The sequence below is a fragment of the Molossus molossus genome, unplaced genomic scaffold (assembly GCF_014108415.1).
Source record: "Molossus molossus isolate mMolMol1 unplaced genomic scaffold, mMolMol1.p scaffold_m16_p_17, whole genome shotgun sequence".
Taxonomy (NCBI): domain Eukaryota; kingdom Metazoa; phylum Chordata; class Mammalia; order Chiroptera; family Molossidae; genus Molossus; species Molossus molossus.
Genome location: NW_023425352.1, coordinates 20,737,410 through 20,759,800, shown reverse-complemented (window position 1 = coordinate 20,759,800; position 22,391 = coordinate 20,737,410). Strand labels below are relative to the sequence as shown.

Genomic DNA, 22,391 nt, shown 5'->3' with positions numbered 1-22,391 from the left:
CTTTTTACAACAAAAACTCATACGTTTTCTTTCTTCTTTGGAATACCTCTCAGGGTTTTCCCACGTTTGTTCCCCGTTTGCAAACTCTAAGACCCTTGAGTGAGTCTTTATCATTTATTTCTAGCCAAAGCCTCCAGACTTTTTTAGTTTTTTCAACACTAACAATCCCCAAATCCTCACCATGTATTGAGTGCTTCACAGAAAACATTTCATTTAGTGCTCTCAGTAGCTCTGGGGGTATTTCACGGAGAAATGCTGAAGGAGATGCAGAGATACTGAGTAAGGCGGGCCCAAGGTCACACAGCTATGGAGAGGCTGAGTCAGGACCTGCCTCAGGGTTGTCTGGCTCTAGTAGGGCCTTTGGTGCTGAAATGCAACGCTTACTGCCTCCAACACAGAAAAGACACAGCGTTCAGGTCAGACGACTGGCACCAAGTAGAAAGACCTGGTGTGAACCCAGATCTGTTTTAGCCCAAAGCCAGGTTCAGATCTGTTGGAACCACCATGCTCTGGGGCTGGTAGAGCTGAGGAGTCACACAGCTTCCTTTGACAATGCAGCTTTGGAAGTTCTCCCTGAGATCTGCCCCAGTTCAGTCTCACTAAGGTGAAATCCAGCTGGCTCCTTGTGCTCTGTCCTGGGGGGACCAGAATGCAGCCCTCTCTCCTCACACCCTGCCCCTGAAGGGTAGAGAGGCTGGTGCTGCCAGCCGGCCCCCACCCACCCCACTCGCTTCCTCTCCTGCCTTCTGAAGGGCATTCAGACGAACAGACTCCATGTTCAGGCCGTGCCAGTCCCTCAGGCCCACTGTGGTCTGGAGGCCAGGCAGCCTGGCATCGGGGGCCCCCTCAGTGGACATCAGTCCTTGGAACTGTGGAGGTGAAGGGGGAGGTGTTTTCAGGGCTCAGCGCAATGGCAGTACTCGGGATGAATGGTGCATCAGTTCACATGGCTCTAGACATCTCCAAGGGTCAGCTCCGTTCCTGCCAGGGAAGAGCTCTGGCTTGGGGCGCTGTCCTTAGGCCTAGGTCCAGTCGGGGTGAGCTTGATGAGCAATGGAGGGGTCAGGCCAGGGATACTGTGGAGACCTACCACCAGTGCCCCTCACCTCCTACAAAGGGGGTGGGGGCTGAGCTCCCTCTCAATGGACCCGAGTGTTCTCCCTCCTCCTCCACCACTCACTGCTACCCCTCCTACCCACAAATGAAACCTGGACCCAGAAACCAGAATGTCCAGTGCCCGGAGGCTCCTGGAGAGGGAGGCTGATGGCTGAGACTCCCTACCACAAAGTGTGTCTAAGCCAAAGGCTTCAGCTATCTCAGGGAGGAGGGCGGAAGTTCTTTCCTTTCTGCCCCAGGGGTGAGGTCCGAGGTGGAGGTTGGGGGAGGGGTGCTGGGAAACGCTGGTTCTACCATCTTGGCCAGGGCTACCCCCAACAGAACCTGGGCATCCTCATTCTTGACGTCTCCCCCATCCCCAGCTCCAACCCCTCAGCGAGGCCTCTTGGCTGGTCCTCTAAAATACGACCCAGACCGACTTCTCTGCTCTCCCCTGCCCAGCCTCAACCAAGCCACCCTGGTCTCTGGCTGGACCTCGCCCACCTCCCGCTGGTCTTCCGGCTCCATACTCCCTTGCCCTTGTGGGCTGAGGGGTTCTTTCAAAGCAGAAATCTGGTCCTGCAGCCCCTCAGACTCTTTCCGAGACTCCGTGCACACAGGACAAACCGTCACCCCTTAGAGTGGTCCATGACAAGGTCACGACCCGGCCCTGAGTGGCAGCCACACTGAAAGCTCACTCAGCCCCAGCCACCAGGCTTCTCTCCACGCAGCACTTCCTTCCGCTCTGCCCGCCCCACCCAGCTGCCCTCTTGCTCTCTCTGCCACACCTGGGCTCAGGTAACTGACCTGCCAGTCATGGGCACTGGAGCACGAATGTACAGACGGCACCACTCCTAGGGCATAGCGAGCGTCCTTCCTCAGCGCGAGTGAAAGAATCTGACCCCTGTAAAAGGAGTCTGGGTATTTCTTTCCGGGGTAGGGGCACTGAGGGAGCGAAGAGTCACACATCACAGAGACCTGAAATCACTGGAATCTGGTGACTTGCCAACATGCAAGGGATCTCTGGTTGCTCTAATTTAACTTACTCAATTTCGTGCCACAGCGATCAGCAAGTTACATAAGAATCCAGGGCACTAGCACCCAGTCCGGCGCACGTTTTTCTGCATGTTAAATTAAATGAGCTGAACCATGAAAAGAGATGTGTTTGCTGAGATCAGAGGCCTCTTAGGGAAGGTACCCCAGAATACACTCCATTCAGGGCTGAGGATTTGGGGTAGGTGTTTAGGAGGTTGATTCCATTCCAGAATTATCTCTGGATAAGGAAGGCACAGAGCAAGTTATAATGAAGTGACCGGACTCATTCCCTGGTCTTGAAATGTGGGGTGGCACAGAGGAAGGGCTAGGGGGCCCAATCCCCATTTACTTCCAAAAGTCAGCACATCCTCGGTGGCCGCCTCCTGCACCGCTCACTACTCCCAGTGAGGCCTGGCAGCAAGGAGCCGAGAGCTCGCAGCTGGTGGCCCTGCTGTTATCATGGTGATGGCGCCAGGGCTGCACAGACCCCTCTCCAAACAGCCTAGGTGAGCCATCTGAATCATCACCTCTTTGGAAACAAGCGCCTTGCTGCTTTGCAAGTGGCCACAGGCAAGGAAGGAGAAGCAAGAAGTGCAACTAGGCTAAAACGCAGTGGGAAAAGCTGAATCGGCACAGCGGGCAAGGAAAGGAAACCCACATTTGTGTCCTGAAGCAAAGTCACCATGAAGGACAGGCAGGTTTGCAGCCGCCTCTCACTGTGTGCTCACACAGCGCCGTCCATGTTTCCCCTGCCTGGACAGTCAGCCTAAACCACGACGAACCCACCTGACAGATGAGGACACTGACCCTGGAGGCAGTGTGATGGGGCCAGAGTCGCACACGTGTGGAGCCCTCTTGCTCCTGGGCAGCCCCCAACATCGCCCACTTCATGGCTTATTGCTGTTCTTCAAATGCACACGCTCAGATCACTATCCTTCCGTTGCCTCAGCCTGCCACTTGGGCCCTGGCCTGCCCATGCCTGGCTCAGTTTAGGTGTCGCCACTGCAGGGAGGCCTTTTTTGGCCACCCAATCTCGATGCCCCGAGCCCAGTTACCTGCCAGTTGACCTGGTTATTTTGCGTTCCGGAATTCTTTTTTTTTTTATTTTTTTTTTATCCTCACCCGAGGACATTTTTCCATTTTTTGTTCAGATAGAGTGGGAGGGAGAGAGAGGAACAGAGAGAGAGAGAGAAACATCGATGTGAAAGGGACACATCGAGTGGCTGCCACCCGCACGACCGACCAGGGCCGGGGACAAACTGCACCGAGGTACGCGCCCTTAGCGGGAACTGAACCCGGGTCTCTCAGGACCGCAGGCCGACGCTCTAACCGCTGAGCCAAACAGGCCAGGGCCGGAATTCTTATCACTATCATATTTTATTTGTTTGCTTTCTGACTCAGCTACATCATTGCCTGCAGCTGAGCCTGGCACAAAGCAAGTGCTCAATAAACACCTGCGGCAGGAATGGACACGCTTCTACGTAGCGTTCAAGGCCAGTTGCCGACAGCAGGCCCTGAGAACCTCCCTCTCCAGATTATAGAGCAAGAGAATGATTTTGAGGGTGGGAGCAGTAATTACAGCAAGAGAAGACCCAGCACTTCCAGAGGAGGTCAGAGGAGCCGCTTTTAAAAGAGTACACGGTGCCGCTCAGGCCTATAATCTTGTCAATCTTTTTAAAACCCTGGCATTACCAGCAGACCATATTTTTCTTTCTCCATCACATAGGTATGTGTTCTCCTGCCATCTGAGGCCATCAGTGGGCTCAGAGACCTCTAGGCCCTCTCCCTTAGGGGTGCAGTGTCTGCCTCCCCAGCGCTTCCAAGGCCGTTCAGGGAGGGCTTCCTCAGGGGGCGCCTGGCGGAGGCGCACAGAAACGCCTGGAGCCCAGGGAGCGGGCCAGCTCTCCCCCACGCTGTGGACCAGCTCTAGCTAAAGACATCCCTTCCCCCTGTTTCCTTCTGCACTGGAACAAACACCGGATCTGCTGCAGAGGGCTCCGGGGGGCAGGGAGAGGAAGGCCCCGAGACCCTGCTTACAGTTCCTCCAGCACCCTCCTGTACTGTGGCTCCAACCTGCCTCTTCATGAAGGGGCCAGATGTAAACTGGCAGCTGGTAAAAGACCCGAGCACGCCTGCTGTCTAAAAATACATGCCTCCAAACTCTAAGGTCACTGCCAACAGTCTGACAGCACCTACCTCGATGATGGTTGTGGGCTCGCTTTTCTTCCTGACCTATCTAGTTTCTCCATGACTCACTGACCCAGGAATACATATACCTCTAGGTGGGACTGACTCAGCCATTAGGGCTCTCTGGAAGCTCAGAGGGCCGGTACCAGCCAGCACAGAGACACAGACGGCTGGTGAGTGGGAGGAAACCTCACACAGCCTTTGCAGAGTGAATTCACCTCTTCCTGCTTGGCTGCCTGGCTCTGAAGTCCCTTGGTCTCTGGTTGTAGTTGTTTGCTTTTTACATCAGCAGCTACACACTTTAGTTCACTCTGTAAAGACCATTTCCTCCCAGGGAGCCTCCTTGGGCTGGCAAACTCAGGATACACAGGAAATCTCCTGCAATCCCAGGATGGGCAACAGGAGATGGATTTTCCACAATAGTCTTTTAAAACAAGGCAGAAGGCTCTATGTAAACAATAGGCTGCTCTGAGAGGCTGCCGACCCACCATGCTCAGCCCAGTGTCCTAAAGAACGTCACTTCTACCCACAAAAGCAGGCGACCCCAGAAGGCACGAGATTCACTCGCTGTGAGAGAATTCTCCCTGGCTCCCTTCATTTCTGTACGTCTCGTCAACAAGCACTAACTGCCTTTTGTTCTGGATCATCTTTTCAAAGCTGTCTGTACAGAGAACATCTGTAGAAGACAAAGGCAGTGTCTAGCTCTGGAGGGCACACAAGTTTGCACTTTGCCCTGAGAGACTGAGAGACTGTCTTTCTCCAGAGCAAAAGGGGGAGGTTTACTTACTCTCTATTATAAGAGATGTAAGTTCCCTGAGATCTGGGTACTTCTCCTGTGAGGTAACCCACGAACCGTGCAGGCGTTCACCTGGGCCCCGTGGACGGGGGGCAATGGGAACGGGAGTCGATGCAAACGGATGCGAATGTGCTGATCCTCGTGCTGCCTGCTGTGCTGCACTGGCCTTTTGTCTTTGACCCGGGGATCTCCTGTTTTCTGCTGGCATTCACGAAACCAGAGAAAGCTAACTTAGTTGGCTTGCAAACAGGGTAAAATTGCAGCTCTTTTACAGTGTTTGAGTGGAGCGGTTCTGTTCCTACTGGAGCTGATGCTCCATCTGTAAACTCCAGATCTGCCCTCTTTCCAGCAAACTCAGAAGAAGCCCCAAATTACAAAAATATATGTAAAGAAGAGGGAAGAATTATTTTTTGAAAGGTGCTCTGCTTTGCAAAAGGACTTATTTACATACCTCTTAAACAGAATAGCATTTAGGACACACCAAAAAGACGGTGTGATTTGTCCCAAAGAGCTGAACTTGCACAGAAGTTTTCAGGACTATGCCTTAATATAAAACAAAGTTCATTCCTGCTTTTCTGTTGGAGGCAGGAATGCCAAGGGTCCAAGCCCGGAAGTGGAGCTTCTCAGGGACTATTGTCAAACTACTGCCTCTTCCTAAAGACCAGCGGGCACGCTTGCTTCGTAGCACTCCCCACCTCCTTGTAGTACAAACCGAGCCCTTGGGCCTGTAGTCTAGCAAACTGAATCACGCCAATATCAGTTTCCGGGGCTGGTCAGGCACTACAGCTACATAAGGCACTGCCACTGGCGCTGGCTGGGCAATGGGCTCACCACTCAGTGGTTCTGCTGGGAATGAGGCCACCTGCCCTGCAGGATGCAGTAGGATTGGAGGGGAGGCAGGCAAAGTGCCTAGGATTTCTGCGACATCTGTGAGTCTATCATTATTTTAAAACGAAAAGTTTTTTAAAATGCTGTGACTTAAGAAACCAAACAGCCAATCTTGTTAGATTCATAATTAGATGAAGACATGCTCTGAAAGCCATGGAGCTATCCTGTTTGCAATCATATTAAAATAATAATTAACTAAATGGTTTCGTTGCAAAAGAGAAAAAAAGAAAAACGCAATTACTTAGCATGGGTGACCTCAGCCACTCATTGGAATGAGAGCCCTCACAGGTCACTGAGTCCCCATGATTCAGGTCACTTCCCTGCCCCACATGTGCACCAGACTAATGGCGGCTGGAGGGACCTCTGGCAGAAACTCCCAGGTCCCTAGCTGGGAGGTGTGGAGGCAGGGAGGGAGGGGCAGAGGGGCTGCTGTGGCAGTCCTTCCTGTCCAGGGAAAGACACAGGGCTCGGTAGGAAGGAGCCCAGCGCTGTCGCTTCATAGCTAAGTGGTGGTGGGAAACGATCTGACTTCCCTCTAAAGTAGGGGCAATACCAACCACCCTGCAATGAGAACTGAACAGAAGATTTGTAGAGTGCCTAAAACAAGGCTAGGCCCGTAGGAGCTCAATCAAAGGTATCTATGTATAAGGGCGAATGCCCAATTCGTGATCAATCAGTGAGTCTTTTTTTTTTTATCCTCATCCGAGGACATTTTTCCATTTTTTGTTCAGATAGAGTGGGAGGGAGAGAGAGAGAGAGAGAGAGAAGCATCGATGTGAAAGGGACACATCGAATGGCTGCCACCCGCATGACCAACCAGGGCCGGGGACAAACTGCAACCGAGGTACATGCCCTTAGCGGGAACCGAACCCGGGTCTCTCCGGACCGCAGGCCGACGCTCTAACCGCTGAGCCAAACCGGCCAGAGCGTGAGTCTTTTTTTTTAATCCTCACCTGAGGACATTTTTCCATATTTTGTTCAGATAGAGTGGGAGGGAGAGAGAGAGAAACATCGATGTGAAAGGGACACATCAAGTGGCTGCCACTCACATGACCCAACCAGGGCTGGGGACAAAGTGCAACTGAGGTACATACCCTTAGCGGGAACCGAACCAGGTCTCTCTGGACCGCAGGCTGACGCTCTAACCGCTGAGCCAAACCGGCCAGGGCAATCAGCGAGTCTTAACAAAGCACCTACTATATGTCCTGCCCCACAATGGAAAGTCCTGCCCAAGAAACCATTTGGGTTTTCTTTCCTGGGATGCCTTGCTGGAGAACCACCTGTCCCGCATGGGGGCCAGAACCTCTCACACTGCCTGTGGGCTCTGGAGGGCCTCACAAGGTGCAGATGGCCTGGGCACAGCAGATCTTCACCACCAGGTCCCAGAACGCAGGTCCCAGCCCTAGTGACAACTGGGGGGCAGTTCCCCTCTAAATCTTTATATAGGATTTGATTGATATGTACTGACTCCCTGCTCTGCCATCTTGTTGGCCCTGCTCACAGCTGTCCACACCTGAACCCCCACTCCAGCCACACTGCAGAACATTCCATCTGTCCCCTAAGAGCCCATGGGCATGTCTGGGGTGAGCTTCTCCTGGGATGGGGCCTTGGACTTTGGCCACAGGAGCCCCTGGCCCTCACCACTCCTCAAACCCATTGGCTGACCCTGAACTCAGGCCGTACACACATAGCCTGTATATAACCATGTCAGCCTGGATTCCCTTTCTTCTCAATTTCTCTGCTTTTCTGTCACTTCTACCAGCCGATCAAACTTCCACGAGTCCCCAGCCACAAGCCTGAGGCCAGCTGGGCCGAAGCAAAGCAGCTGGCCTGATGCTTCAACCACACCCCAGACCTGGCCCAGAGCAGAAGTGCACACATGTCCCGACCTCTGAAGCCAGGATTGAGACTCTCCTGGAGATAAAACAGGTTCTCTCTGCTGCCGCCCCTTGGGTTTTCCTTGCTCTGAAATCCCAGGCAGGGCAAAGGGCTGGCAGAGCCGTTCTGAGGCTGGCTGCTAACCCTCCCTGAGGTCTAAGAGTGAAGGCAGCCGATCAGCTCGTGTGTCTGAGCTCTCTGGGGTTCTGCTGAGTCGCGGCGGCAGGGACTAAGCCTGGGAACCAGCAGGTGACCAGCCACCCTCCCCTGCCCTGTCCTGCTCCCCCCCTGCCTTTGGATATTCAGCCGAGAGCAGCCCAGAAAAGTCACTTATTTGCGTTAAGAATCCTTGTCTCAGGCTCTGCTGTTAGGAACCCTGACCTAAAACAGGAAATAGTCATCACGGCCCTTCTCTGATGCCCTCTCCTCCTGGGGGACCCCTATGACTGGGGTTGTAGGGTGGGTTGGAACCCCTCAGGTCCACTTGCCTCTCCCTAGCTTAGTTCTCATTGGGTTGGGTTGTTTTTCTTCCCTCTTTTCCCATCCTGTCCAAGCTACAGAGTGGGGTATGAAAGGGTTAAGGTATTTTCTGGTCGGGGAAGAGGGGAACCAGAAACAGGGAAGCCCAGGGGGGAGTACACACGGGGGGCGGAGTAAACATGAACAGCAGCGTTCTGAAGAGTGAGCGAGCACAGAGAAGCATCGGAGAACACAGCACGCTGAAGGTGGGAGAGAAGAACAGCAGACTTCGATGGGGTGGGATGGGGTGGGAGACTGGCCACCTCGTTCCTCTAGACCAGCCCTTCACCTCGCAGCACACAGAAGCTAACTACTAAAATCTGACAAAAAGATAAGTATAATTTTGATTCATTCACACACTGGACGGCTATTGTATCGGCGGTTGTCATTTTTTATTTGACAATCTAAGGGAGAAAAGGTCAGTGCCCCTGGAGAAATAGTCAGGCATCGCATGTTTTAAAAATTCTTGCAGCACATCAGTTGAAAATCACTGCTCTAGACAGTATCACCCACTATGCACAGGTCAACATAGGTATGGGGGTGGCATGGGACAGGTGACTTTGTTTACGAACAGCTGTCCCTTATTGAGCATGTACTACAGGACAGGCACTGTGCAAAGTGCTTTACGTGGATTCTTTTAATCCTCACCACAGTCCTATTAGAGAATCTGTAAGGGAGGTCCCAGCCCTGCAGGGTGTCCTCTCCTGGGGTAGCTGGTGGGAAGGCAGCCCTGGCCCTGAAGTCAGAGATAATTCCGGTGCTGGCTACACTTCTGGTTGTGTGGCTTGTGCAACTCTGTTAGTCTCCCTTGGCCTCAGTTTCCTAGCCAGTAAAATGGGGATATAATCTCACTGGGAAGATCACATGAGTTACATGACCGGTTGTGCCGTGTCACATGTTGGGCCTTGGCCCGGAGCTGGTTATAATAAAGCTAACTAACATTTATTTAGGTCCTCCTAGAGGCCAGCCATAGTTCTAAGCGCCAGAAAGTTCATGTTATCTTTACAACAGCCCCAGGAAGTAGATGTTATTATTGTCCCCACGTTCCAGATGAGGAAACTGAGGCATAAAGAACGCTGGATAACCACCAGAGCCAGGGCTTCCAGGAGTGAAGCCAGGCGACATCAGACTATGGCAGCGGCGGGACAGAAGCCTGTGCTTCACCCCACCCTCCAAGCCCACCCGGCTTCCCGGTCAGCTCCAGGCTGCCCCCTTTCAGGAGGCCTTTGATGCCTTCCTCAGCTTGCCATGAGCTCCTTCTCCAATCGAAACTGGAATTTCACAGTGGCAAAGAGGGCCACATCCTGTCTTAACTGGTTCCCTAACTAGGCAGTAGGTCTTGTCTCTCACTAGTCTGAGGATCCTCAGAGGACAGAAATAAGGCCAGAGCTCCCCTGACTCACCAGGCCACTCCAGTCCCCACCCTGGGCACTTATTCCTGGGCCTGGCACAGGCTGAACCCCTCATCAACACCCACAGATGGAACAATAATGAGGTATTCTTTCCCTGGAGTGCTGGCCCCTTCTTCGTGAGCAAACAGGCAGCCTTCATGCCCAAGGCCTGGTCCACCCCAGCACCAGGGCATCCACTGGCTTTATGTTGGCTGTGGACACTTGCGTCCACAGCATCCCAGCTGGGGTCCCAGGGCCCTGGTGGGCAGAGCATCTGGTCTCTAGGAGCAACACCTAAGGTCATTAAAAACCTGGGTGTTGGGCACATTCTAAATTCCCTCAAGGCAGCGCAAAGCCAGGCCGGGCATGGAGCCTCCCCTGGATAATGCAGTCGGGAAGACTGAAGGAGACTAGGCAGGGAGGTGTGGGCAATGTCAGGTTCCCCATGATTACAGTGGGAGCCAGCGAAAAGAGTTCAGCCTGCAGTTTTTTATCCTTTCATAGGAGAACTTGATCTCTGTGCTTTTTGCAAAAAGGACCCAAAGTCCAAGAGCTTGAGAAACTACTCAGAATTCATGCAACCTGGGGCCAGAGATGGCCCTGGAATGGTACGAGAGGCACCCAGGAGGACAGTGGCCTTCAAAACCAGGGACTTCCAATCCCCTGGGGAATTGTTAATATGTAGATTCCTAGGCCTGCCCTGCCAGAATTTCTGGCTCAGTAGCCAGCCTTTTCTTGGCCTAAGGAACGGCCCTCCCCAGGTTGCCCCCCATCCCATCAGTAGGGCTTACCTGGGAGGAATGGGATGATTCTCTGCTTGGGGTCCTTCTGTCCACCTTCGATGGGAAACTTATCCAAAAGCTGCATCTGAGAAGCCAAACGGAGGGACAGGATTCAGAAGATTGTAACGGCCCTCGGCATCCCTTCCCCACTCCGTCCCACTACTCTAGGGCCCCACTGTCCTCACACGGATGAGTGACGCCTCAAATCTCTCATTTCACAGGCGATTACCAAACCACACGGGGCATGAGAGGGAGGAGGCCAGAGCTCTCTGCATCAAAGGGGGTGTCTGAGCATTCTCAAGGAGAGAGGAGGCCCAGGGGGAGGTGTCGAGATGCCCCCAACGAGACCAGGGTAGGGCTGAGCAGGCTTTCAGGCCAGGCTGCAGGTGAGGTTTCCAGGGGCTTCTTTGGGCCCCGTTTCTTTACGTCACATGCTGGGTGAGCCCTTAAACCACCTGCCATCCCAAGCCTCCTAGGCCAGGGCAGGGGAAAGCCCCGCCTGATACTTCGGATAAACACACCTCCCAGAACTCGCTCAGCGCAAACAGACCCAGATGCTATTTTCATTGTAAACCCAAATCCAACCCCTTGCCCCCAAGGCTGGAAGAACCCCCTCCTCCATGTCCTACCTTCCCACCCTGATTCTGCTGCTGTTTTTCCAGGGACAGATCCACTGGAAGAGTTTCCAGGGTTCTGGAGAAACAACTTTTTTTTCTTCTGCTATTCTGGGCTGAAATTCTGTATAAACTGGAAACACACACAGGAGGCAGGACAGCCACGACCCGTGCGTGCGGTTCATCTCCCTTCTGAGGCACAGGCAGAGCTGGAGCGGACTGGAGGAGGCAGGGCAGCTGGCCCTGTGACCCAGCTGTGTGACCCGGGGCAAAGCCCAGAGCTCTCTCCGTTGGCCCAGAGGTGCCTCATTGGTAAAATGAGGAAGATCAGTCACATGATATTTGAAGTCCATTCCTTCCTTCAAATATTTATTGAGCATCTACTTGGTACACTGGACACTAACAAAAAGGCAGCAAAGAAAGGAAACAAAGCCTTTGCCCTCAGACAGGTTGCATTTTAGCGGAGGGAGACATAGAGTAAACAAATAAACAGGTGCTCTGAGGAGGGGTAAGTGCTATGAAGACAAGTGAATGAGGACAAGGTGTTGAACAAGAAGCTGGCTGTCATTTTATGCAGGGTGCTGAGAAAGGTGAGGCGGATGGCAGCTCAGCAGACAGCCACAGGAAGTGTGGGAGCAGGCCACACTGGGGGGAGGGGGACAGGGAAGTACAGAGTGTTTCTAGGCAGGGGAAACAGGAAGTGCAAAGAGCCTCAAAGGCCAGCATGGGTGGAGTGGAGCAAGCAAGGGACCGAGGTATGGGCAATGAGAACCAAGAGGCAGGACAGGCCAGATCATGAAGAGGATGGCTCGAGCTCCAGGGCAGAGAGTGGGCCACCCCCGATCCATCCATCCACCCCATCCATCCAACCACCCCATCCACCCCCCATCCATCCATCCACCCAATCCATCCATCCACCCAATCCACCCCCCATCCATCCATCCACCCCATCCATCCATCCACCCCCCTATCCATCCATCCACCCCATCCATCCATCCACCCAATCCACCCCCCATCCATCCATCCACCCCCCATCCATCCATCCACCCCCCTATCCATCCATCCACCCCATCCATCCATCCACCCAATCCACCCCCCATCCATCCACCCCCCATCCATCCATCCACCCCCCTATCCATCCACCCATCCATCCATCCACCCCCCATCCATCCATCCACCCCCCTATCCATCCATCCACCCCATCCATCCATCCACCCAATCCACCCCCCATCCATCCATCCACCCATCCATCCATCCACCCCCCATCCATCCATCCACCCCATCCATCCATCCACCCCCCTATCCATCCATCTATCCCCCTATCCATCCATCCACCCCATCCATCCATCCACCCCGCTATCCATCCATCCACCCCATCCATCCATCCACCCAATCCATCCACCCACCCATCCATCCACCCCCCATCCATCCATCCACCCCATCCATCCATCCACCCCCCTATCCATCCATCCACCCCATCCATCCATCCACCCCCCTATCCATCCATCTATCCCCCTATCCATCCATCTATCCCCATATCCATCCATCCACCCCATCCATCCACCCACCCCGCTATCCATCCATCCATCTACCCCAAGCCATTCACCCATCCCCCCATCCATCCATCTATCCCTAGCCACTCACCCATCCCCCAATCCATCCACCCCTATCCATCCATCCACCCCTAGCCAGTAACCCATCCCCCCATCTATCCATCCATCCACCCACCCACCCACCCATACATCCATCCACTCACTCACCCACCCAAAGTCTAACACAACCCGGGGATTCTCTCTTGCACAATCATTATCTAACATACACAGGCTATTTTGAGACCACACGTGAAGGAGGATCACAATCAGATTCCATTCAAAACAAAACAGAGACTGCACCATTATTAATTTTCACTTCCCTGAATACAGACTGGAATTTAAGAAAAGCTGACTCATGAATTTTCAAACCCCAATGTTATAAGTTCATCTCTCGCATGTAAATAAGGCCACTGTGCCATAATGACATAAACTTGTAGTTAGGAGTTTAAAAAATCAATACATTTCAAATAAATCCTACAGCATAGGACTCTGATTTTCCCACTTTCCTCACCCATAGTTTATTTTGTAAATTTTATTTCTGTATCACGTAAGAATTCATGTTCACTGGGGTGAAAAACTAGAAATTACAGAAGCAGTGGTTACTCCAAGAGAGTAAAAATTACTCATAACCCTTTCCTCTGCAAAAACAACATTTGTATTTTGAGATTTATATCCTTTCCAGACGGTCTTCCACGCCCGAAAATAAAATGAGCTCGGCACAATACTCTCACACTGTGTAACGAACACTTCCCCGTGTCAGTGAGTGAATACTTCGACATCAGCCTTCTTAACTGTGACATGGAATTCGATGTTTGGATGGGCCACGGTTCATTTAGCTACTCCCCTACTGTTGGATATGCAGGTTGCTTCTGACTTTGCACTACTATATATAATACTATAAAGATCCTAGTCCACGCATCTATGTACCCTTCTTTACTACTTTTTTACATTTTGGTTTCAATTTGTTGAAATCTATGCATATTTATAGGTGCCTTAGATCTTTCCTGGAAGACGACTGAGAAACAGATGAATAACTACTGTGTCAGGCCAGCCCTGGACCTCTGAGCAGGCCCCACAGAACCCTGAGGAAGAGGATGGAGACCCCGAAGAGAAAGGCAGGCCCAGCAACATGCCCTGGTGTGAGGTGTCCTCTCAGACCACTTTCTCCTGAAAGAAGGTGGCCGGCTGTACCCAATAAGCTGTGAGACCTACCCAAGTTGGGGCTTGAAAGAATCAGGCTACAGAAACTTTCAGTTTCCTATCAGCTCTGACACACCTTTGTTTGCTGACTCCTAAGTTCTTGCTCAGACCTCAGCTTCTGAGACTCATGAGCAGTGCACAGGAATGTGTGCCGAGAGTGGGGGGTGAGGGGGACACGCAGGATTCAAGCGTTCACCCCTTTCCTCCAAAAAACATGCTGTGTGCCTTCGGATGCTAGGCCCTCTGAAATCACAAGAGAATCACAAGAAGTGAAATCACAGTCTCGACAAGAAGGAGCTCACGGTCTAGATCCACAGCAGGGATTTCCAGACTTCAACATGCACACGAAGTCTCTGCAGACATGTTAAGATGAGGATCCGGTTCAGTAGGTCCGCGCAGGAGCCCGAGATCCTGTACTTCTACCAAACTCACAGGTGATGCTAAAACTGCTGGTCTAGGGACCAGGTTTCAAAGATGTAGTTATAAAAAAAAAAAAAAAAGGAATGTGAAATCCCTCATTAGCAATTTGAGTATTGATTGCATGTTGAAATATTTTGGATAAATCAGGTTAAACTTAAAATACTTTAGAAATGATTTCACCTGTTTTAGAGCTTTAAGTGGCTACTGGGAAATTTAAACCTACAGATGTGGTTCATATTATCTTTCAATTTGGACAGGCTGCTCGACAGCAAGATGGTTCAAAGGGAGTCTGAAGTCTGTCCATATCTGAGTCACCTGTGGGATGTGGGTGTTTGTTAAAAACACAGTTTCCTGGGCCCTATCCAGAAGTTTGTGAATCTTTACTCTGTTGCTAGAGACGGACAGGCAAGTTCTGGAGTGACAGAGAATGGTGAGGACATGGGAGCCGAAGGAGGAGGTCAGGGAGGGCTTTTGGAGGCGGTAAAGCCAGCGTGGCAGAGTGACAGTCACGTTCCCTGTGCCTTCCCCACTAAAGCTCACTCTGAAATCCCTCCGTGGGTCCCTGTCCCTCCTGGCAGGCAGGGGTCATCTGATAGCCTGCAGATTTGCGTTTCCCCCAAAAGGCCTCTCCTTCTTCTGTAACAGATGCTCCTCTTCCCCTACTTCTGGCTTAAACTGGGCCTCTTGGGTCAAGACAAGCCCATACACTGAGCACTGGGTCAGCAGGTCCTGTCCAGAGCCATGAGCACCCAGCTGGCCTGCTCCCCACCATGCCGAGCGCTCAGGTGCTGAGCCTAGCCACACCTGCCCCTAGTCCCACCAGCACTGCTGAGCCAGCACAGCCTTGGTGTCTGCTCTCCATCACCCCCAAGGCCCACCACTAACCAGCTGCCGGGGATATTCTCTTTGCCCACAGGTCACCTTTGAAAGAAGGCAAATCTCCTTGTGCAGACCCCAGAACAAACCAAATAAAGGCAGTCCAGCTGAGTTGACTCAGTGTGAGGGGCTCACAAAGCTGCACCGTTCAGTGTCTACGGTAGAGTGGTGGGCAGTGGGATAAACATTTGGGGTTCTGTATGACGTGCAATCCAAAGGTCACCCACCCAGGGAGCCAGGCAGGCTGCAGAGTGGTTCTGTAACCTGGTCGGTGCCCAATGTGCAGGGCTGGGTTCAATATATGAAACACTCACATGAAAGGCCGAGAGGGGCTGTCTCCTGGACAGGCCTGCCCAGGCCTTCCGAGGGGAAGAAGCCTGGGTGCGTGGGCAGAGAGGAAGGAAGGCTCCGCCCAGCAGAGACCTTAGCTGTGGCCACCTTTTCGGGCAGGAAGTGGATTCTCCTGTCACTCCAGCAAAGGCCTGACTCACGCTGGAAGAAAAGCAGGCCCGTTGCCAGGCCCTTCTTAGAGAGAGGCGTCTGGCTAATGGAGCCTTCGCAACCACATCAGAACTTCGCAGTGTGCGGAGGATGCCAGGCTGTTTATCTAAGGGGTGGATAGTGTGAGAGATACAGGACAGCTTGGCTCCGAGCGCTAGCCCCAGCCGGAGAAAGCTGACTCAGCAGCTCTTCTTAGGCAGGGCTGAACAGCAACAAACACTGGGGAGAGGGAAGGGGGGCCCTGAGACCAGCTGGGGCACATCTGTAACCCAAGAGGCCAACTCCTCGCCCTTCCGAGAGGGCGGAGGTCCCAGCAACTCCAGCTTTGGGGCTCCACTTCTTTTCAGCTCGGGAACAAAGGGAACCTTACTACAGAGCCTGGTGGTACCCGGACCCAGAAATTCCCCTTACAAAGAGGCAAGGCCACCCAATCTCCCTGGGGTCTGTGAGAGATCCAGGGAAACCTCTGAATTGGTTTGTCCATTCTGCTGACTGAGGGCTCACAGTCCGTGTCAGATACTGGGGACACACCAGGGAGAACCACAGAGGCAGGGAGGGGCAATAATGGTATGTGTTGTTTTTCTTAAAGGTCTCATCCACCGTGGCCTGAAGTGTACCTCCCAGTTCCCTTGCTTCTCTGGTGACCTTATCGAGCAACATCTACGCTTTGATCATCCTAGTCTAAGGTCATACCACCCTCCTCTGAATTCCGAAAGCTTTCCTGGTCTGAATTCCCTGTCTCAGTACTTCACCGTCTTCTATGATGTGTGTCGGTTCCCTCGTTGCCCCTGAATGGCACTGGTGCCCTGATAGAGATCAGCTGACTCTAAAGGACTTGGTTAGAATGTATCATCCTTTTTAGATACTGCTAGGCTTGATCTACTAATTTTTTTTTTTTTAATCTTCACCCAAGGATATTTTTCCATTGATTTGCAGATAAAGTGGAAGGGAGGGAGGGAGGGAGAGGGAGACATCGATGTGAGAGAGACACATCCATTGGTTGCCTCCCACATGACCCCAACCAGGGCCTGGGATCAAATCGCAACCAAAATACATGACCTTGACTGAAATCAACCCACGACTCTTTGGTTGGCTGGACGACACCCTAACCGCTGAGCCAAACCAGCCAGGGCTGATTTACTAATATTTTTGGGAGGAATTTCACCTCTATGTCCATGATAAATATTATTCTGAATTTTCTTTTCTTATAATGTCTTCATCAGGTTTTGATACCAGGATTATGAGTTGGAATACATTCCTTTATCCTAAGAGTTTGTGTGTAAAATTGTATTATTTCATTCTTAGTGTTGGATAGAATTCACTAGTAAAACTATCTGGGTTTGGAGTTTTCTTTGTAGGAAGGCATTTGATTATAGACTCAATTTTTTTAATAGATATAAAGGCATTTAATATTTTTTCTATTTCTTTTTTGTTACTATTTATAAAATTTTATTTTAGAGAGAAGAGGGACGAAAAAGAGAGAAAGAGAGAGAGAGAGAAGCATTGATCTGTTGCCTCCTGCACGTGCCCTGACGGAGGATCAAACCCACAACCTTTGCCCAGCCGGTGTGGCTCAGTGGTTGAGGGTCAACCCGTGTACCAAGAGGTCACTGGTTCAATTCCCAGTCAGGGCACATGGGTTGTGGGCCAAATCCCCATTGGGGGCCAATTGATGTTCTCTCTCATCCATGTTTCTATCTCTCTCTCCCTCTTCCTCTCTCTCTAAAATCCATAAAGAAAAACAACAACAACAACAAACCCACAACCTTCTGCTACACAGAACAGCTCTCCAACCAATTGAGCCACCTGACCAGGGCATTATTTCCTATTTAGTCAACTTTGGCAAGCTGAGTTTTTCAAGAAATCTGTCTATTTCATTTAATTTACTGAATTTATTGGCAGAAAATTGTTGCTAACATTCCCTTATTATTGTTTAACCTAAAGTAGTAGCTTCCCTTTCACTCACGATATGGGTAATTTGGGGGGGGGGGGGTTCATTTTCTTTGATTATTCTAGGTAGGAGTTTATTAATTTTATTAATCTTTTCAAACAGCCTATTCTGTTTGTTTTCTTTATGGTTTTCTGCCTTTTATTTTATTATTTTTGTTCTCATATTTATGGTTTCTTTCCTTCTACTTATTTTAGGCTTAGTTTAACTTTTTTTTTTTTTTTAATTTAGATTGCTGATTTTAAACCTCCTTTAAAAAAAAAGTTTTTACTGATTTCTTAGAGAGAGAGAAAGGGAAAGAGTGATAGAAACATCAATGTGAAAGAGAAACATTGAGCCTGGCCGGTGTGGCTCAGTGGATTGAGCGTCCTCCCATGGACTGAGAAGTCCAAGTTCGATTCTCGGTCAGGGCACATGCCCGGGTTGCAGGCTCAATCCCCAGTAGGGGGCGTGCAGGAGGCAGCTGACTGAAGATACATCAATGTTTCTCTCTCTTTCTCTAAAAATATATATAAACGTAGGCACATGAAGACATACATTTCTCTCTAAGCAGTGCTTTAGCAGTGACTCACAAATTTTCATGTGTTTCCATGTAGTTACTCAACCCACTCCAAAGACAAGAAACATAAAGAAAACTATATACCAAGGTACATCATAAACGGATTACTCAAAATCAGTAATAAGAGAAAAATCTTAAAAAAAAACAGCCACAGGAAAAAAGACACATTTACATTCTGAGAACCAAAGACAACGATGACAGATTTATTGTGGGAAAAATTGCAGACAAGAAGACAGGCGAAGGCCCGTGATACCTGGGGGCCCACAGAACCTCTACCTTGACTCCAACCACAATTCTGCTTCTCTGTGGGAAGCTCAATTATGAGTTAAGACCAGCCAAGTTCCCCACATCCGCAACATAAAGATCTTTTTATCTATCAGTTGGTGAACAAACAGTTTATTATCCAAATTGGGAAACTTTTGAGAGTTAAAATAAGTGCTAGCAATAATTATGTTAGGATAAGAGGTATAAAACAGGCCTTCCAGGGCTGCGCTGATTAATGGGGTGCTGTGGTTCCCCTAACTATGAGTTTCCAGCTCCCAGCACAGGTCCTGGTGCTCAGTAAGTGTTTGAAGGTAAAAATAACATTCACTGAGAACTCTGTTAGGTGCTGTACTAAAAATTTTTACATGGCTTATCTTATTTAATTCTCATATCTCTTTGAGGTAGGTACTATTATTACAATATTTTCCAAAAAAACAAAACACAAAAACACAGAGAGACTAAACAGGTTGCCCAAACTAGCAAGGTGTGGAATTGGAATTCAAACCCAGGCAATCTGGCCCCTTGACCATCACAGTCTGAATTAATAAATTCAATGAAAAAAAGAAAGAAGTCAGAAATTCCACAGTTAGGGTTATATTTCTATTAAAGTTCACTCAAGGTATAAGAATGGCACATCATTAGGAGATCATTAATATAATTCACCACATTATCAAATAAAGTATAAAAACTACATGGTCATTCTCACATTACAGATGAAGTATTTGATAAAACAATATCCATCTATGATTTTTTAAAAACTTAACAAACAAGGAGTAAAGTTTCTTATTCTGAAAATGTTTAATTTACACAAAACATCTAGAGTGAAGAAACAAAACAAGGATGCTAGCAGTTCATTATTACTACTTCCATCCGTTAGGGTACTAATGATCCTCGCCGAGTTATTAACACAAGAAAAAGAAATGAGAGGCAGACAGGCTGGTTGAGAAGGAAAAAATAAACTGCCAGTCTTCACAACCAATATGAAGTTATGTACAAAATCAAAGGGAACCCTCATGGGATGCACGCCTTTGGCTCTGGCCGGGTAGCTCAATTGGTCAGAGCATCATCCTGATACGCTGATGTTGCAGGTTCAATCCCTGGTCAGGGCATATAGAGGAATCAACCAATGAAATGCATAAGTGGAAAAACAAATCGATCTCTCTCTCTCTCTCTCTCTCTCCCCCTAAATATCAATAAATTAAAAAAAATATTTTTAAAAGAGATGCATACCTTTGGAACTAAAGGGCTCTTATACCCTTATTAAAAAAGAAACTATGGCCCTCGCTGGTGTGGTACAGTGGTTAGAGCGTCGACCTGCAGACCAGAGAGACCCGGGTTCAGTTCCCACCAAGGGCACATACCTCAGCTGCAGTTTGTCTCCAGCCCTGGTTGGGTCGTGCGGGTGGCAGCCTGTAGATGTGTCTCTCTCACATCGATGTTTCTCTTTCTCTCTTCTCCCCTCTCCCTCCTACTCTATCTGAAGATAAATGCAAAAATGTCCTCCAGTGAGGATTAAAAAAAAAAAGAAAGAAAGAAACTGTCCTGGCCGGTTTGGCCAGTGCTTGGGGCGTCAGCCCGCAGACCAATGAGTCTCGGGTTCGATTCTGGTCAAGGGCACATACCTCAGTTGCAGTTCATCCCCGGCCTGGTCGGGGTCGTGTGGAAGGCAACCAGTTGATATGTCTCTCTTGCATTGATATTTTTCTCGCTCTCTCTCTCTTCCACTCTATCTGAAGATTTAAAAAAAAAATGTCCTCAGGTGAGGATTTAAAAAAATAAATAAATAAATAAATAAATAAATAAATAACCCCTAGAAGGTATAAGGCACTAGGCTTAAAAGAGAAAATAAGATGAAAAAGTTCTGGAAAAGGGTAGTGGTGATGGTTGCACACCAATGTGAATGCACTTAATGCCAATGAATATGTATATTTTACCACAGTTTTAAAAATGGTTTATCTTATATGTATTTGTATATTTAGAGAAGGAGAGAGAGAGACAGACAGAGAGAGAGAATAAAATCCCAAGGCTGTAGAGTGGAGAACCAGCAGAGCATGGACATGGACCAGGAGGAGTTACTAAGATTGCCTCCTGTCACCCAGTAGCAGCCATGCAAAGAGCAAGAAGCAGAGCACTGAGGATCCATGTCTGGAGCCTGGGCTCCAAACTGCACCCACTGGCTGAGAGGCCCTTTGCAAGGCACTGATCCTTGTCCACACATTGGGGGAAGATGGTGCAACTCACAGGGAGGATATCAGAACCCCGAGAGATGCTGTGGTGTGTTCCATACACAGAAAGGGTGGCGTAGGCATGAGGCAGCGTGGCAGTTGCTCAGAAAGCTCTCAGGACGAGGTGAGTTTGAGGATGGGTGGACAGGAGGAATATAGACTTTCTTGGCAATATCACTACAACCTTCAGAGAATAGACCTGACACTCGAAGTATCCCCGACACAGCAGCCAAGGAGAATGACAAGAGGCAGAGAGGACTTGTCCACCCAGGCAAGGAACTGCCGGCATTGCGTGGACTTGGTTGCTGGGGCATGGACCCACACCATGCTGAAGCTCAGACACAGGGCGCCGAAGCACACCCAGGCTTTGAGAGGGAGCCCAATCCAGCTTCCGAAAGTCCTCAACATGTCAAAGAAGTCTTCCTTGACCATTCTCTAGAAAACAAGCAAGCCTTCATTCCTTCAAATCCCTTTCCAATCAAGTAATTACCTATGACGTTCCATGCACCGTATGAGAGCAATTCAGAGAGTGTAAGTCATGGTCCATGATGGGGAGAGCCGGGGCACAAAGATTTACCTCCTAGTGTTGGAGGAGTGTCATCCTGCGAGAGCCATAAGAAGCCATGCAAGGAGAGTTCAGGAAAGGACCAGAGGGTGTGGCTGGGTGAGCAAAGCAGACTTCTCAGCGGAGGACACAGCAGAGCTAGGCCTTGGAGAGAGGACCACGGTGTGAAAGGGAAGATGGTTTCCAGAGAGGAATGGCGAACACAATAGCTTGGCAGCAGGAGGGTCAGGGCTGCTGGGTGAAGTAGTCAGATGGGAGTGCATTGCCTTGTTCATGAATTCCGTGAAATGCTGCCCTGTGTCAGAGAAAGTGATGGGATTCAGGGTGGAGGCTCTTGATAATTTATTCCAGTGATTTGGGGATGACCACATGGTTGGCGTCAGAGCTGGATAAGGCCAGATACCCACAAGCAGAATGAGGGCATCCAGAAGCACCACTGGAAATGGGACAAGATGAAGAGTCACTTCCAGAACTCATCTGGTGGACAGCACTGCATGTGGCTGGAGTTTCTGGGGTGGGGTGGGATGGCAGGTGAGATGTCCCAGATGCCTACTCAAGTAGTAACACTCATTAAACTGCTGTCTACAGCAGCTGGGTCCGGTGACAGATTGATCATTTGCTTTGCTGTCTGAGATGAACCTAATGACATCACTAAGTGAGGACTGTGTGTGTGTGTGTGTGTGTGTGTGTGTGTTCCCACTGCATTAACTTGCTAGGGCCAGCCGCTGTAATACACTGAGTGGCTTAAACAACAGAAACGTTGTGTCTCAGTCCTGTAGGCTGCAAGTCCGAGATCAAGGTGTTGGCAGGGTTGGGTCCTTCTGAGGGCTGCGAGGAAGGATCTGTTCTATGTCTGTCTGCTAATTTCGCATGGTTTTCTGGCAATCTTTGGTGTTCCTTGGCTCAAAGAAGTATCACCTCTATCGCTGCCTTCATCTTTACAAGGCGTTCTCCCTGTGTGCATGTCTGTGTCCAACTTCTCCCTTTTTTTTATAAGGACATCAGTCATTAGATTAGGGGCCCACCCTACCCCAGCATGACCTCATCTCAAATAAT

At 50.1% G+C, this 22,391-nt stretch overlaps 1 protein-coding gene across 8 annotated transcripts in view; it reads right to left on the bottom strand.

The window, feature by feature from the left end:
* SH3PXD2A (SH3 and PX domains 2A) overlaps positions 1-22,391 on the bottom strand; it is a 249,334-nt gene that overhangs the window by 127,576 nt on the left and 99,367 nt on the right. For 5 of the 8 annotated variants that reach the window (XM_036264874.1, XM_036264873.1, XM_036264875.1 and 2 more), the window contains one exon: positions 10,581-10,656. In XM_036264874.1, the coding sequence (XP_036120767.1) occupies positions 10,581-10,656 (76 nt within the window). Of the gene's footprint in view, positions 1-10,580; positions 10,657-11,200; positions 11,424-14,053; positions 14,125-21,347; positions 21,606-22,391 lie in introns of those variants that run through there. The other 3 variants (XM_036264879.1, XM_036264880.1, XM_036264878.1) reach the window with 3 other exon arrangements.